The sequence below is a fragment of the Kogia breviceps genome, chromosome 10, assembly GCF_026419965.1.
Source record: "Kogia breviceps isolate mKogBre1 chromosome 10, mKogBre1 haplotype 1, whole genome shotgun sequence".
Taxonomy (NCBI): domain Eukaryota; kingdom Metazoa; phylum Chordata; class Mammalia; order Artiodactyla; family Physeteridae; genus Kogia; species Kogia breviceps.
The window spans coordinates 23,818,751-23,835,789 of NC_081319.1; the positions used below are offsets into that span (position 1 = coordinate 23,818,751).

At 45.3% G+C, this 17,039-nt stretch overlaps 1 protein-coding gene across 4 annotated transcripts in view; it reads left to right on the plus strand.

The window, feature by feature from the left end:
• The window catches only part of LRIG1 (leucine rich repeats and immunoglobulin like domains 1), a 123,053-nt gene that overhangs the window by 30,259 nt on the left and 75,755 nt on the right, over positions 1 to 17,039 (plus strand). For all 4 annotated transcript variants that reach the window (XM_059075570.2, XM_067043694.1, XM_067043695.1 and 1 more), the window contains exon 2: positions 13,027 to 13,098. In XM_059075570.2, coding sequence (XP_058931553.1) covers positions 13,027 to 13,098 — 72 coding nt within the window. The remainder of the gene's footprint in view (positions 1 to 13,026; positions 13,099 to 17,039) is intronic.

The window sequence follows — 17,039 nt, forward strand, 5'->3', positions numbered from 1 at the left end:
GCTTTTGTCTCCCTAGCACTCACAGAGGTCCACATGGTGTTTCTGATGTCTCTCCAGCCTGTAACTGGGAGTCCAAAGGGAGTTAACTTGTGAATGACTTTTGGTAGAGCTTTTAATTGCTTTTGCTGGTGATTTACTTTAAAAACGAACTCACATCTTGTAGATACCAGTGGTCCTTATTTGGTTGAGGTATACTTCAGCAGAATGCACTGTTAGGATCCAACCTTTAAGACACGTCTTTGGGAGTAAATGACCTGGAACTACAAACTCTCACGAGGCAGGGTGGTGGCGGGGAGGGTGTGGCTGTGAGGGGCTAGGTGTTAGGATGTCCTGGGCCCCTGCGAATATTGATGGACCACATGGAAGAGGGAAAAGCATCCTTTTTAGAAGTCTTGATGAATGATTAAAAAGAAGAAGAAGCCACAAAAGTGTATTGCAGCTCCGTCATTTTCACCACCAGTTTTCCATTCGACCTAGTAAGTTTAGTATGTCCAGGGTGCAGGTCACAGGCGTCACCTGATGCTTTGTGTCTGTAATTTCAGTGAAAAGGAAGGCCCTGTATTGCAACAGCAGAAAGCACTCTGTGCCAAAGCTGTGCTGAAATACCACCTGGCTGTCCCACCTTGACTTACTTAGCATCTACTCGGCCTTTTCAACAACCAAAACCAGAGAAGTCACCACGGCCTCAGGACAACGATGTGGATGGGCTTTTAATTTTATGCTGTTTTCGTGACGTGTGAGCATCATAGAAAGAAAAATTTTGGCTTCAGCTGAGCATTTCATGATACACATAAACTTTAAAAAGCCCAGTGGAAAAATTGACCGAACAAGATCCCAAGTCGATAAGCTAGCTAATGAAGTCAGCACCTTCACTGTTAGACAGGAGGCTGACCTTTCCAAACTGCGTTTTCTTGAAAATACTTAGCTCGAGTCCCTTGCATGCCTCCCTGTAATACAGCGGATGTGTTCTCGAAAAATTGTGGGTAAATTCAGTTTTTGAATTTGGCTGACTTCATATCAGGCACCTGTTCTCTGTATTCGGGTCATCTTCATTTTTAAGTTGGGAGGTAGCTGGGAAAAGATGGGAGGATAAACCGAGAAGATAATATTTGACTGTTTGAAACCTAGAAGAAGATATAGAAAACCAAGAAGAGAATGTTTGGTAATACTTGTGGGAACCTTGCGCTTGATCTGCTTATAATGCAGAGTATAGCAGTAAATGCAAGTAAACCTAGATTTTTATGTTAGCGTTGTAGATTGGGGGTGCTTGGGCTTTGCGCAGGCACAGAGAGATGCCTGAGACATGAGTGAATGCTGGGAGTGATTTCAGTTGGAAAAATAAAAGATGCATGTAAATTCCAATGGAAGCTGATAGGGCATTCCAGAGCGCACCCCTAGGAACTCCTGGCTTTCCAGAAAGGGTTTTCCTTATGAGCAGCTCTATTCTGGGAAGGTAGTTATGCCCGCTTATGTCATTTGTCCCTTAACATTTTTTGTGTGGGAGTGGGAAAGGAAAGAGATGCTGATAAAACTAAGGTAAACTGTTACTTGTAGAGATGTATTTGCTTTAAAAAAAAAAAAAAAGTCTTTCATTTCCTTCTTCCTCCCCTTTACGGGGGGACAATTAGGCAAATTATCATATATTGTCCTTTTGTAACCCCAAAGTATATTTGCCTAAAATCACTCTTCTAAATACTTTTGTTTTGTTTCTTTTTTTTTTTTGCGGTACGCAGGGCTCTCACTGCTGTGGCCTCTGCCGTTGCGGAGCACAGGCTCCGGATGCGCAGGCCTAGCGCCCGTGGCTCACGGGCCCAGCCGCTCCGCGGCACGTGGGATCTTCCCAGACCGGGACACGAACCCGCGTCCCCTGCATCGGCAGGCGGACTCCCAACCGCTGCGCCACCAGGGAAGCCCTAAATACTTTTTTAAAACAATATCAACAAACTCTGATCATCACATGTGCAAAGTTTAATTTTCATCTTTTGGCGTACACTTCTGTTACGTGAGGTTTGTGGTACTTCTATTTTTTGTTGACTGGATTATGTTAGAGAGTGAATTTTAAGAAATAAGGGTTAGGGCTTCCCTGGTGGCGCAGTGGTTGAGAATCCGCCTGCCGATGCAGGAGACACGGGTTCGTGCCCCGGTCTGGGAAGATCCCACGTGCCGCGGAGTGGCTGGGCCCGTGAGCCATGGCCGCTGAGCCTGTGCATCCGGAGCCTGCGCTCCGCAAAGGGAGAGGCCACAACAGTGAGAGGCCCGTGTACCACAAAAAAAAAAAAAAAAAAAAAAGAAATGAGGGTTAAAAAAGCATAGAATGAATGCCTTAATCCTTTCCTGGTTCTAGGAAACATCTAGACAAGAGTGTTCAGAGTGGCGTGTAATGACTCAGATGGTGGGAAGGGGTTTGTTTGTTTGTTTGTTCTTAATATTTCAGTGTGTGTCTCTTGTACTCAAGGGAAGTAATCCATTATTGGAGGTTTCATTTCTGAAGAATCTTGAGTCACTGATATAGAATTTCTTTATCCCTTCATCCCAATGAAATCCTCAGTTGTAGCTTCTGCCGGCAAGACGGGCTCGGAATCTGGCCACCTGTTCTTGCGACCAGGAGTACTTTTTATGGGGCCGTGTTAAAATAGTTATTTCCCTCTCTGACAGTCACATTCCTCTCAGGGCCCTTAGGTGGGTGCACGAAGGGTGGGCAATCGCTCAGTGTTCAGTGGAGAAGCATTTCAGTGTGTTGGAAAAGGAAATTGATCACAGTATCACTTAACTGTTGGTGGTTATGCGAACACTGACACAGTTAAATTCTGTTGCCTGACGCGTTCAATCAAAGAACGGTTCCTAAGGTGTTAGTAGTTTGCGTCTTGCGTAGGTCAGTCCAAAGTTAATGAATTTCAAATCCCCATCGCGGTTTTACTAAACACCCTGTATTTTGCAGTGGTTGCTTCCATTGGAAAAGAATCTCCTGAAAGTGGATATTTGTAGTGACAGAGGGGTACAGGTGGAGGTGTTAGGACAGGAAGACAGTAAGATGGGACCAGAGGGGCCCTGGTGGACTCTACAAAGCACTTGACAAACCAAGGATTCGAAACTTATCCACCGGATTAATGTGTCCCTCACTTCCTGTCCCGTTTACCTGACTTGCTTTAACTACAGCAGAAGTAAGAGCCTCCGTTTCCTGCCTCAGTAGAGCGTGGTGTTCATTTAGGAAAATGCTCCTCCATTTTTTTTTTAACGGAAGGCAGTCCAGCCTCGAAGTGTGTCTCTGGAGGTGAGCACGCATCCTTGGCGCACGTCCGTCCCCTTTGGGTCCTGATCGATCAGCCCTCTTCTCTCACTGGAGCCCCTAGTGCCTTAGGACAGGGAGAGGTTGGTAGGGGTGGGAGCGCCTGCGTCTGAGGCATCACGAGACCCTCTGCTGTGCACAGTGGCTGGGCTTGAGGAGGGAAGGATTCAGCTGTGTGTGGGATGGTGTCCTGCAAGGGGCTGATGACTTTGGAAGGCCCTAGAGAGCTTAAGGATTGTCTGAAAGGGCGAATTGGTGGTCCCTCTTCAGAGGTGATAAAGTGGAGAGTAGGTGACCCAGACTCCTGTCCCCTCGCCTCCCCCTCCCCATTTCCAAGTCTCTGCAAAGCCACTTCTCTAAAAGCAAAGCCAAATGATGGCTGTAGGTGCCTCTTCCCTGCTGGGGTGGTCCTGGGGGGGGGGCGGTCTCTTTGTGACAGGTGTGTGGGAGGCTCAGCCTGTGGCCAGCAGCTCTTCTCTGCCTAAATTCTCTTTGTTTGTAAGGTTCCCCCACCCCAAACTGCAGAGCTGCGGCCTCCGCATCGGCTGGAGTACCTCTTCTTAATGAAGTTAATTCATGTTTAAGGGTCCGTGATGCACAGGCCATATTTAATGAATGATTGTGGTGGGAAATTTGTGGGCTTCTCCCCCAGACATCCTCCACAATCAAACATGAGACCGCTTAAATAAGGAGAGCCTTATCATACCTAGTTACTTTGTCTCTCTTTAGCCAAACTAAGATTTGGGCAGGAAAAACAGATCCGAAGGTCTCCTGTTTTAAGGGCTGTTGTGGAAAGCAAAGGCTGATTACTTTCAGTGGTGGTGGGCCTCTTGAATGTTTGGCTCAAAACTTGAAGTAGATGAACAAGGAGATATTCTGTTCCTGTGGGGATCAGCTTTAATGACCCCGTAGATTAACGTTCATGGTGGACCTGGCACTGGGGTTGGCTAAGGTTTGTATAACCCTCGACTTAACTGCCTGCTGGGTTGTATACCTGACCACGTGGGGCTACTCTTCGCGACTTTGCCCTAAAACAATTTCTGTCTTGCCCCTCTCCTTTCTAGGAGGTCCTGACTTGGCTTTTTTTTTTTTTTTTTTTTTTTTTTTTTTTTTTTTTTTTTTGCGGTATGCGGGCCTCTCACTGCTGTGGCCTCTCCCATTGCGGAGCACAGGCTCCGGACGCGCAGGCCCAGCGGCCATGGCTCACGGGCTCAGTTGCTCCGCAGCATGTGGGATCTTCCCGGACCAGGGCACGAACCCGTGTCTCCTGCATCGGCAGGCGGATCCTCAACCACTGCGCCACCAGGGAAGCCCTTGGCTTTTTTTTTTTTTTAAGATTCATGCCTTCCGTGCCTTATTGTACTGTTCTGGCCTTGTTTCCTGAAACACTTCCTTAAAAACCATGCTGTTCTTCTACTGTTTTTCCAGGTTTAGCTAAGGTCTTGCATTTTCTATTAAACCTTCCTCATCGCAGTTGACCTTTCCTGCCTCTGAACATCACCTGGACTCAGTGGTATCCACCCCAGGAGGACAAACTCAGATGCTTGCAGGGCCAGGGAGATACCGCAAATGAGTGAAGAGGTCCTGGGGGAGACAGTAGGAGTGGTGAGGTCTGGGGTCAGGCCGCGTCCTTGCTAAATAAATGTAGCTGATTGTGCTGTCAGCGTGCTGGCCCCGTGATGACAGGCATACCACATTCTGTTGCATTTCGCTTTATTGCATTTTTTTACAAATCGAAGGTTTGCGGCAACCCTGCCTCGAGCAGGTCTGTTGGCGCCGTTTTTCTAACAGCATTATTTTATAATTAAGGTATGTACATTCTTCTTTTAGACGTAATGCTGTTGCACACTTATGGATCACAGTATAGTGTAAAGACATAATTTTGTATGCACCGGAAAACCGGAAAATTTGTCCCATTTGCTGTATTGCGATATTCGCTTCATTGCGGTGGTCTGGAACCGAACCCACAGTATCTCTGAGGTATGCCTGTAATTTCAAGAGAAGCGGAAACTTTTTATTATTTGCTAAAAACTTTAGGTTTCTCCAAACACTATTCACTCAGAAAGAAATTTCCCTGCACCCCACCTTTGGCCCAAAAGCTGCCAGTTTGCAGCTCCTGGTCCATCATTCCCAAGATGCTTGCCCTGTCAGAGCCTTTGGCTGCAATTATTTGGTCCAGAGACTTATCTGACCAGTAGGTTGTAAACTCCTTAAGGTCAAGGACTAGATCTTATCCTGGTTTGTATTAGAATTTAACCTAAGTGCATTACAGATTGTAGACAAACGCTCAATAAATATTTGTCAAATTTGACATCTGCTGGGTGCTGTAGGACAAAGACTTAAACCTGCATTCAAATCAACCACAGGCCCAGGTGAGATGCGTGAGATATTAAGGCAGAGAAGCACATTTAAGACTGGCGGGATTACAGAGGCACACGCGGCTGACTTCTCTCAAATAATGTCTTAAGCATCAGAATTCAGAGACACACACCAATTTCTAAAGCCGATTTTAAGGAGTGACTGACTCTGGGGGTTGTATAATGGCCAGTGTGTATTATTTCTTCTTTTGAGTTGCTTGTAAGCCTCATTTGCATAGAGAATTATCTGTAACATTTTCAAAAAACCGGAATAACTGTGACTCATTAGTGACTTTGTTCACTGTTAGTGACCAAAAGCTCTCAAGGTGAGCTGTACGTGTTGAGTTGCTATCAAGTGATTTTACATTTGGTTATTTGCTGAATGTGTTTCTTTTTCCAAGCCTCAGTTTAGGCAATATGTGGGTTCAGCTTACTGAAGACAGACAAGTACAGAACTACCTTCTGAGTGGGAATTCTTGGGTGACGATGTCAGAGGAGTGATTCCAGTTTAAGATACAGTTTTATCATTCTCAGTATAAGCCTTTAATGTGTATGAATAGGCCATTCAGTGGTGGCTTTTGGTTAATGAGGGGGAAAAGCATTGCAACAGAAAAAAAAGAGATAAGGACATCTGATATCCTAGATTTAAAAAGAGATCTCTTCTCGTAAAACCTTATAACGTGGGCCTAGGGAACACAGTGTGGTGATTTCATTGGAACTTGATGTGTAATTCCTCAGAAGGTACAAATGCAGCAGAAACAGCCTTAAAAGCTTAAGGGATTAAATCACTTTAGCAAGTCGCATGCTCTTCCTCGTTCACACCCCTTGAAATTTGAAAGGACCAATCACTTTTTCCCAGTTAGACCGAAGCTGGTGACTCCTTTTTTAATGGATGACCTACAGCACAGTGTGAGGTCAAGTAGAGACATAGAGATGAAGCCCCCAGTTCCCGAGAAAGAAGAGGTTCCCAGGCTAATCCTGTGTGCTTCATGTGCTCAGCAGTTGGGTCATTGGATTGCTTCACACTTTTCTTTCCGGCTGTATTCTTCACTTTAACCAGCATCTGAAAGGTAAAACATGCAAAGTCCTGTGCCGTTCAGGAGCCCAGACGGGGCTGAGTACTGGGAAATAGATGGGCCTTGAAACCAAACTGAATGGCGAACTTCCTTCCCCAGGGAATGAATGCCTGTCACAGATTTGGGACCAGTTCCTTCCACTTTGAATTATTATTCTTATTAAAGTTGAAAAACTACAGCCAGGCGTTGCACCTTCCTTCCCCGTGGGAGGTTCAGCCTGTACGGTCAAGGGGTCTGTGAGCAGTGCCTGTTTTTGCGGATGAAGCGCTAATGACGTTGTCTAATGACGCTGGGGTTACTTGCTCACCACAGCTTACTCAGAAGTAAACGCAACTTTTTATCCCTCAACTTGCAAGGAATCAATGAATTACTGTTTGCCAGCTTTGAATGGCATGTGCCAAGTTTGTAATATGTGGTTCTGGTTGTAATCCAGGAAGATGGTGGTCAGATTATGTAAATACTGATTAAGCCTATAGAATTACGTTCAGAGGGCATTTCTTTTTTTATAAGAGCGTCTTCCTCGTGGATCGAGTTTTCAAAGCCCTCTCCTCTGTTGGAATTGGTTAAGAACTGTGTGTGCCTAGAGGATGTAGGCTGAGGTCTGTGCAGCTCCGCCACCACGTTTTTAACAAAGCTCTTGAATTATTGGGAAATTCAGATTTATTTTTTATTTTATTAAAAACATTTTTTTGTTGTCGTATAATTGATGTGTACAGTGTTGTGCGTTAGGTTCAGGTGTACAGCAAAGTGAATCAGTTATACATATACATATATTCACTCTTTTAAAGATTCTTTTCCCATATAGGCCGTGACAGAGTATTGAGAGTTTCCTGTGCTCTACAGCAGGTCCTTATTAGTTATCTATTTTATATATAGTAGTGTGTATTTGTCAATCCCAATCTCCCAATTTATCCCTCCCCGCCCCTTACCCCGGTAAACCATAAGTTTGTTTTCTACATCTGTAACTCTATACCTGTTTTGTAATTTTTCACAGAATTAGAACAAAAAATTTTACAATCTGTGTGGAAACACAAAAGATCCCGAATAGCCAAAGCAATCTTGAGAAAGAAAAACGGAGCTGGAGGAATCAGGCTCCCTGACTTGAGACTGTACTATAAAGCTACAGTCATCAAATTTATTTTTAAGTTCAAGTTTCTTCCTTACGTGCTGTTTCACTTTAAATATTTGTTGATTACTTTATGATTTAGACGTATTTGTTGATAACTCCATGATTTAGATTAATAGAAATTTCAGGGCTGACGGACCTGTCCTCTCCCTGCATTGTGCAGTCAAGACAGTAGCTGCTGGCCGCAGGTGGTTGGACATTTGGACAATGGCTAGTGCCACTGAGACACCGAATGCTTAATTTTCTGTAATCTGAATTAAAGCTTAAATGTCAGTAGTCACACGGCTAGTGGCCGCTGAATTGGAGAGCACAGGTTTCCAGAACAGTGGGGATTTCTCAGCTATTTGAACACTTAGCTCTTCTCATTCTGTGAGATCAGGGTAGGGGGTCTTGCCAGGAAAAAGGCTCAGCAAGCAGATTACTGTCGTGCACTGTTGAACCCTTTGCTTTTCAGCCGCAGATAAAACCTGGCTAAAACTTGAGCTGGTCTCCGCCGAGAGGCCTCTCGTGTGTTGGGCAAATGGCGGGCTGGACAGTCATCTCTCAGCACATTAGCAGAAAGGATATCTACGGCGGGCTCCATTGTTCGAAGATCTGCGCACCCTTTGTGCCAAGAACAAGGGAAATGTATGTTATGACAATGGCTGACAAACTGTTTAATGAAAGCTGCAATTGGCAGTAACTAAATTCCCTGAGGTTTCTTTCCCCTCTGCTTTGCTCCTGAAAGGTGCAGAAATGCTTTTGACAGCATCTGTCCTGCTGACAGATGAATTGTTTTGACAGGAGAATCTGAAACCTCCAACTGAAGACACACTCAGATGTCGGGCCCGGGAAGGGGCGATCGTGTCTGTAGAAATAAGTGAGATGCTTTTGACTGGTGTGCGTGTCAGCCGCCACCTGCAAGACAGGCCTCGTTACAGGTTTTTCGCTGATTAACTCTTGGATTGTTCTTCAGGCCTGAGATGAGAATTCATACCCCTCTCTCCACAGTTCTTGGGCCGAGGAGATGGATGTCCTTAATCGTTGAGGAATGGATTTTGTTAGGAAGCATGGCAGTCAAAGTTTTTTGTGGGTTTTTTTAAAAAACTTTATTATACTGGAAAAAAAAACCCCCACCAGTCGGGCTTCCCTGGTGGCACGGTGGTTGAGAGTCCGCCTGCCGATGCAGGGGACACGGGTTCGAGCCCCGGTCTGGGAAGATCCCACATGCCGTGGAGCAACTGGGCCCGTGAGCCACAACTGCTGAGCCTGCGTGTCTGGAGCCTGTGCTCTGCAACACGAGAGCCCGCGATAGTGAGAGGCCCACGCATCGCGATGAAGAGTGGCCCCCCGCTCGCTGCAACTAGAGAAAGCCCTTGCACAGAAACGAAGACCCAACACAGCCAAAAATAAATTTAAAAAAATTAAAAAAAAACAACAACAAAAAAAAACCCCACCAGTGTTCATAGCAGCGTGATTCACGATAGCCAAAAGATGGGAACAAGCCAACTGTCCATCAGCGGTTAAAGGGATAAACAAAGCGTGAGTGAGATATATACATACCTGCATGCAATGGAATAATGGAATGCTATACAGAAAGGAACAGGAAATTCTGACACATGCTACAACGTGGACACACCTTGAGGACATTGTGCTGAGTGAATTAAGCCAGACACAAAAGGTCGTATACTGTATGGCTCCACTTACATGAAGCACCTAGTCAAGTCAAATTCATACAGACACCATGTAGAGTGGAGGTGGCCATCCGGGCGGGGAGGGGAGAATGGGAAGTTAGTGCTTCATGGGTGTTGCATTTCAGTTGGAAAAGATGCAAAAAAAAGTTCTAGTGAGGAATGGATGGCGGTGATGGTTGCACAACAGTGAGAATATACTTAATGCCCCTGAACCGTACATTTTATGTTATATATATTTTACCACAATAAAAAATAATTATGCTGGGAGTGTGCCTCCCAGAAGTGAGCAAGCCAGAAAACGTCTGAGGATTTTACTTCAGATTGTATTTATTTGTCAGGGAGAATACTTTCCTCATTTCCTGATAAAGCAGTTGGTGATCAGCAGCTTGTACCAGGATTTATTTCTCAAGACTAAAAAGCGAGGCAGCTCTGTGTCCAGAAGCAGAGCTGTTCCAAGGGACCTGAACCTCAGCCACTGTCTTCTCTCTGTGTTGCTGATAGGCACTCGAGAGGAGAATTACTCTGAGAGCCGGTCTGCAGACACTCAGTTGTTGATATATGGCTTTTCTAGTTCATTGAAAGTCAAAAAGTCACCGCATCCAGGCAGACCCAGTGAGTGCTTAAATTTCCACTTACAAGTATCTAAAGCTTTGTTGCTACTTACTAGAATCTCCATGTTAAGTCCTGTTACTGGCTGGTTTCTTGATAAAACTAGCTTATGGAAGCCCCCTTTCTCAAGCTGCCTTATCTAAAAAGCAGAATTTGTGTATCATTTTTGAAATTTAAATAAATTGTGTGTGCTCTTTAAGGGAAAGATGGACCAAGGGGTGTTGTGATTTAAAGGGGTTTTATTCTCGTTTTTTCTTTATCTTTTTATATTATTTTATTTATTTACTTATTTATGGCTGCATTGAGTCTTTGTTGAGCGCAGGCTTTCTCCAGTTGTGGCTAGCGAGGGCTACTCTTTGTTGCGGTGCGCGGGCTTCTCATTACAGTGGCTTCTGTTTGTTGCAGAGCACAGGCTCTAGGCGCACGGGCTCCAGTAGTTCTGGCATGCAGGCTCAGTAGTTGTGGCTCGCGGGCTCTAGAGCGCAGGCTCAGTAGTTGTGGCGCATGGGCTTAGTTGCTCCATGGCATGTGGGATCTTCCCGGACCAGGGCTCAAACCCATGCCCCTGCATTGGCAGGCGGATTCTTAACCTCTGTGCCCCCAGGGAAGTCTGAACGTGGCTTTATTCTAATAGTGAGTTGCTGAAGGATGTGGACCCTCCTGGGGTGGGAATTGAGGGAAGTGATTTCATTCCAGATCGTTCAAAACAGAGCCACCAGGAATTGCTTGGGTCCTGGATCCTGTGAGCCCCAGCTCCAGCCCTGGCCACGTTTCACAAGCCAGAAATAAGTTATTCATTATGAACCTAGATCAGAGCTTGAAAAACAGTGGTTCTCGGGCTAAATATGGTAGACAGATTTATATATATACGTATAGAATTGAAAAGATTTCACATAAAAATTCAGAGATTGAGCCTCTCTTGGAAATGGAGGAGATTGGTCTATACCACCCTTGTTTCTGGAAATAGGAGCAAATGCCCCCGTTAGGTGGAGGGCGGGTGAGTGGCCACTGCTGTGTCAGTGTCACTCCACACCTGGCAGGTGAGCACCCGTGTTACTTGCTTGCCCTTCCTACTCTTGCCTTTGTGGTTTCTGAGTCTTTCTCTCTTGCTTCCCTTTAGCTCAACAACTCCCATTACCTATGATGATATAAATGTCACAGTCATTATAAACTCACAGTATCTGTAGACCGAGAAACAAGATTTCCACCCGCCTTTGTCATGATAATATGCTCCCCATAGAAGAAAATGTCAGTCTCTTCAGTCCTTTGTGTGACGTGAGAGAATTCTCTCCATTTGTGGATTTTCTGTTCCAAGTCTAACCTGCTGATTTCTAAGTATCCCATTGCAAAAACTCCTAAGAGCAGACAAGCTCACACTTGACTTCAATAGGTGGTTTAAAAGTTACCACCTTCAATTTTTATGGTATCATAATCCTTGGACAAATTGCTTTTAATTCAGGCTGTGCCCTGAACACAGATGTGCCATTAATTTCAAGGGTAGTTTGACTTTTATTTAGATGAATGTCTTGAGTTGACAGTGAAATGGCTGTCAGCTCTGGCCTAGTATTGATTGGAATGTCTCTGGAGGAAGCTTCAAAGAAAGTTGGCACTTAATGTGATGCTGGGCCCCTTAAGAGACAGACTCTAAACTCCTGATTCACGGTACTTGTTAATTGTCAGTAATGGCAATGGAAATGAATAGCTGAGATGAAAAATGTCAGCCAGCCCCTTCGGCATACACAGGACTAGGTGTATTTCAGTGGCAGGGAGCAGGGCACAGTGCACAGTTAGTAAGTGAGGGCCCATGTGATCCACATCTCTGTGGATTCTGTTCCTAGAAGATGAAGCTGGTCTGGGTTTAAGGGTGTGATCTGAGAAGCTCAGCCGGTCAAACATTGCCCTGCTTGGTCCTTGTCTTCCTCTGAGGAAGGGGTCGGGGATGAAGGGGAGAGAGATGTAGTTCTGAATTAATTGTGATGGATGCTGTCGTCTTGAGGAGGCTGCTGGCATGTGAGGCTTTGGTTCACACCGATGTTTCCCCGTGACACTGCGCCTCTCTCCTGTGCGCTTATCCCTCGAAATATTTATTCATTGATGGTAGGAATGCTGTGTTCGTATAAACCTTATGATTAGGGTTGTACATTGCTCACTTCTTAAACAGTCCTTTCAGCTTGGAGTATACATGTGAGCGATTTTTCATCTTAAGGTCTTGGTTTTAGACCAAGGTCTCTCAACCTCTGTATGTTAGCGTTGACCCTTAGGGCTGGATAATCATCTGTTGTTAAGGGCTGTCCTGTGCGTTGTAGGATGTGTAGCAGCATCCTTGTCCTCTACCCACCAGATGCCAGGAGCACACCCCCTCCACCTTCCCTGCAGTCGTGACAACCAGAAATGTCTCCAGACTTTGCCAAATGTCATCCCTGGTTGAGGACCACGGATTTTTAGCCAAAGAGGGATCAGTCTCCAGCCCTTCTTTCCCTTTACTACTTCTTGATAGTGTTTGATGACTTAGTAAAACATTAATTTTTAAAAATGCCATTTAGAGTAGCCTTGGACTTGATATGGTGCAAAGCATTTGGACCAGCATGCTCTAGTGTAAAGTTGGAGGACTAGCTTCCCTCAGAATTTCTTTATAAAGTTGTGAAGTGGCAAAGTGGTGTTGATTGAAATCCATTTGGATTTAGCCAACCTCAAGTGAATTGAGATTTTCACAGTGGCTTGTTTATGGATGCAAGTGGGGACGAGATATAGCTGTAAACCTCACTATCAATAAGATTACTTAAAATAGGGCATGAGATATGGGCAGTTATGAGGGAGAGGGATTATTTTGGGGGGGGAGACGATTCCTGAATATGGGGGTATTGATTGAAGTTTTTGTTTTTTGCTCTCCTTTTACCAGAAACCTGAGTTACAGCAAACTTTCTGAGATTGATCCTGCTGGTTTTGAGGACTTGCCGAATCTCCAAGAAGTGTGAGTGCTTTTCCCCAAACTTCTGGGGGTTGGGGGGGATGGAAAGCTCCTTGGAAAGATTCTCTCTTATGGCAGCATCGCTCTCTTCCCTGGATCAGCAGTCTGAACTTGTTAGAAGGAGCGTCTGCTAGGGACAAACCGTCCTACTTAGTGCTCCTTCACTGAAGCCCCTCTCTTTTTCCTGGGCAGTCCAGCAGGTGTGGAGTTACTGGCAATCACAAGTCCAAGGTGGGTGTATAGGCTTGTGGGAAGCCTGGTGGACCAGCTGGGTTAACACACCTGGCTGGTACTTCCCCCAGTTCCCAGGGCGCTAGAGCAGCCTGCTTTGCAGGGACATATGTGCCAGCCCACCCCTTCTGTTTCCCAGGAAACCAAGGTATAGAGGAAAAGATAGTAAGGTAGACTTTTCTCGTCCCATCTCCAAAGAGAACTAGACATTACTGCCTTTGGAACCGTAGGCTTGCTGCCTCCTGCAGTGTCCTTTCAATCAGGCCTCAATCTTTTCTCCTCCTCCTCCAATTCTTCCTCTTCCTCCTCCTCCTCTTCCTCCTCCTCTTCCTCCTCCTCCTCCTCTTCCTCCTCCTCCTCCTCCTCTTCCTCCTCCTCCTCCTCCTCCTCCTCTTCCTCCTCCTCCTCCTCCTCTTCCTCCTCCTTCTCCTATTCCTCCTCCTCTTCCTCTTCCTCTTCCTTCTCCTCCTCCTCTTCCTCTTCCTCCTCTTCCTCCTCCTCTTCCTCTTCCTCCTTCTCCTCCTCTTCCTCCTCCTCCTCCTCCTCTTCCTCCTCTTCCTCTTCCTCCTCCTCCTCTTCCTCTTCCTTCTCCTCCTCCTCCTCCTCCTCTTCCTCTTTCTCCTCCTCCTCTTCCTCTTTCTCCTCCTCCTCTTCCTCCTCCTCCTCCTCCTCTTCCTCCTCCTCTTCCTTCTCCTCCTCCTCTTCCTCTTCCTCCTCCTCCTCCTCTTCCTCTTCTTCCTTCTCCTCCTCCTCCTCTTCCTCCTCCTCTCCTCCTCCTCTTCCTCCTCCTCTTCCTCTTCCTCCTTCTCCTCTTCCTCTTCTTCCTCTTTCTCCTCTTCCTCTTCTTCTTCTTCTTTTTAATGTAAAGAATTCTGCTTTTAACATGGATATTAGGGTTATCAGGGTTTTAGTTCCACGGGGACTTTAGAGAAGAGCCATGCATACCCACTGCAGAAAATTTGGAAACTGTAGAAATATGTAAAAACAAATGAAAATCACTAGAATTATCACCCAGACCTAACCACTGTGAACACTTAGTGAAAAATATACACCTCTACACTTAAAATTCTGGAATCAAGCTCTGTTTATATTGTGGTATTATGTCTTTTTTTTTTTTTTACTTATCCTTACATTTTTGACTACTTTGTCATGTAAATTAAAAGGTTTTTACTATCCCTTTTCAATTTTTGTGTAAAACTACTGCACATGAATATTCCATAAATCATTCACCCAGTGCTTCTATTGTTAGATATTTTTTAGACATTATTGAGTGCTTTACATATTTTACTTATTATATGTAACTGATAAAAATCCTTGTTTATTATTCTTTGATTCCATTGTTGATGATTTATCTAAAGGAAATTTAATCAGGTGGTGCAATTTGTAAAATACTTGCATTCCCTACCATCGTCTCCAAATTCTCCAAGATGGCGTTTATGATTTCCATGTCTGTTTAAAAAAGGTTTCAACTTCTGAAGTTAAAGGAAGATCAGAGTTGGAAGGGGCCCTTGGAAATACTTTGTCCAGGATCATTATTTTCCCATAGGGTCAACAGACCAGTGGTCAGGGCAGGGAAGTTTGGAGTAGGTTATTATGTTAGTTTGCCACAAAGACCACAGACTGGGTGACTTCAGGAACGGAAACTTATTTTCTCACTGTTTCGGAGGCTGGAAGTTCAAGAGCAAGGTCCCGGCAGGGTTGGTTTCCACTGAAGCCACCTTCTTGCCGCCTCTTCACGTGGCCTTTCCTTTATACATGCACTTCCCTGGTCCCTCTTGTGTGCGTCCAAATGTCCTCTGCTTAAAAGGGCACCAGCTATATTGGATTAGGACCCCATCCATATGACCTCTTTCAAGACCCTTTCTCCAAGTGCAGTCACATTCTGAGGTACTGAGGGCTGGGACTCCAACATATGAATCTTGAGGGAATACAGTTCACCCCATCACAGTCACCCAAGATGATAAACGCAGTCCATCAAGGAACCGGTTTGCTTCAGAACCCAGTGCTTACCCCTGATCCAGGCTGCCTTTAATGCTTGCGGTTATGATATTCAACTTCTGCATGTTGAGTCTCAGAGCTTAGTGGTTTCTTTTAGAATTGGACGAAACAAAAATTGAGGTGTTTCTTCTGGCATTATTCAAGTTTTCATTTAACATTTCCTTGAATACCTACTATGTGCCAGGCACTGCTTTGCTGCTGGGAGCACAGGTGTGAATAAGACAGACATACAGGGCTAGGATTAGGGTTGGCAAATGAGGCATTCGCCTCAGGTGCAGAATTTAAGGGACCTCTAAAAACTCAGCATTTGAGATAAACGATACCTTAATGCAGTATTTAAAACATCAATATGAATGTCCATAAAACCCCACGGTCAACAAAATACAAGAAGTTTCGGTAAAGTCGGGATCAGCTTTACTGACCTTTCCTTTTCCCCAGGCTCCAGTCTGGCTTGACACAGCACTGTTGCCAATCCTGTCTTGGTGTGAAGACTTAGATACTCTGTTCTTAATGAATTTTGTTTTGTGTTCACTTTGATATTTACAAAATACTGCATTCAGATATTCTTTATCCTGGCTCCGGAGTTTTTTGGTGGCCCCTTAAATGCTTCTCCCCTTCTCCCCCAATCCTGGCGCTGCAGACGAACCTCGCCTCTCACAGAACTCACGTTAAGATGGGGCACGACGTAGGGGTAACAAGGAAACCAGTAGGACTCACTAGTGGTAAGTGTTAAGGGGAGCATAGGACAGGGTCACGGGAGGATTTTCTTCTTTTGTGATTTTGGAGGGGTGATAATGGAGCCAGCGTGCTTTTTAGGATGGTGGTGATCAGATCAAGCAAATGTGAATGATGTGGACAGGACAGGCTGCAAATACAGGCCCCCAAGGAAGGAAGAGGACGAGGGCCATTGTGCCTGGCGTGCATGAGGGGTGGGGTGTGTGGCCAGCGCCTGGGGCCTGCAGGGCCCTGGAGGTCATGTTAGGTTATGGTTCCAAAATCATTGGCCCTGCCATAAATTTGGGGCACGGTAGATGCTTCCATGAGCCTTTTTTTGGCATTATTCTCTCTAGTTTTCTTTTTCCATTTGTTCCTTCCCCAGACAGCCTTTCAATTTCCATTTGGTTTGGTTCCCTTGACCTCCGGCTTTTAACCCCCCCTTCTACTTGGTGCTTTTTTGGAATGTAAACCCCACCCAGATCTAGAACTGAGAGCATCTGACTTGCACCTGTCCTTCACTGGGGATGCTGGTTAGTCTTAAAAATAAATGTCCCGAATCCCAAGGGCCGCAATAAATCACAGCAGCACCGCACTCAAACTTCGGGGAAGACTGCCTCATTTCATCCTGACACCAGTTCTATCTGATTTAAATTCTTTCCTTTACAGTTATTTTCTCCACTTTACAAAGGAGGAAAGGGAAGCTCGGAGAGGTTAAATAAACCTGTGCAGTGTTGCCTAGTTGGTAAAGCTGAGAGCTGAACTCAAATCTACTTGATTCCCAGAGCTGTGCATTTAACCCTGAAGCTTGCCCTGCCCTAAATCCCCAATACCCCTCATCTTAACCCACAGCCTGCCACCGAAGATTTTAAAAGGACAGGAAGTCCAGTGTTCATCTGCTGTATCGCTTGTCCTGCACCAGTCTTCTGTCTCTAGGTACCGGGTGTTTCCTCTTACTCCTGCAGAGCCCTTGTCCAAACCCACACTCCCTCCAAGCCCAG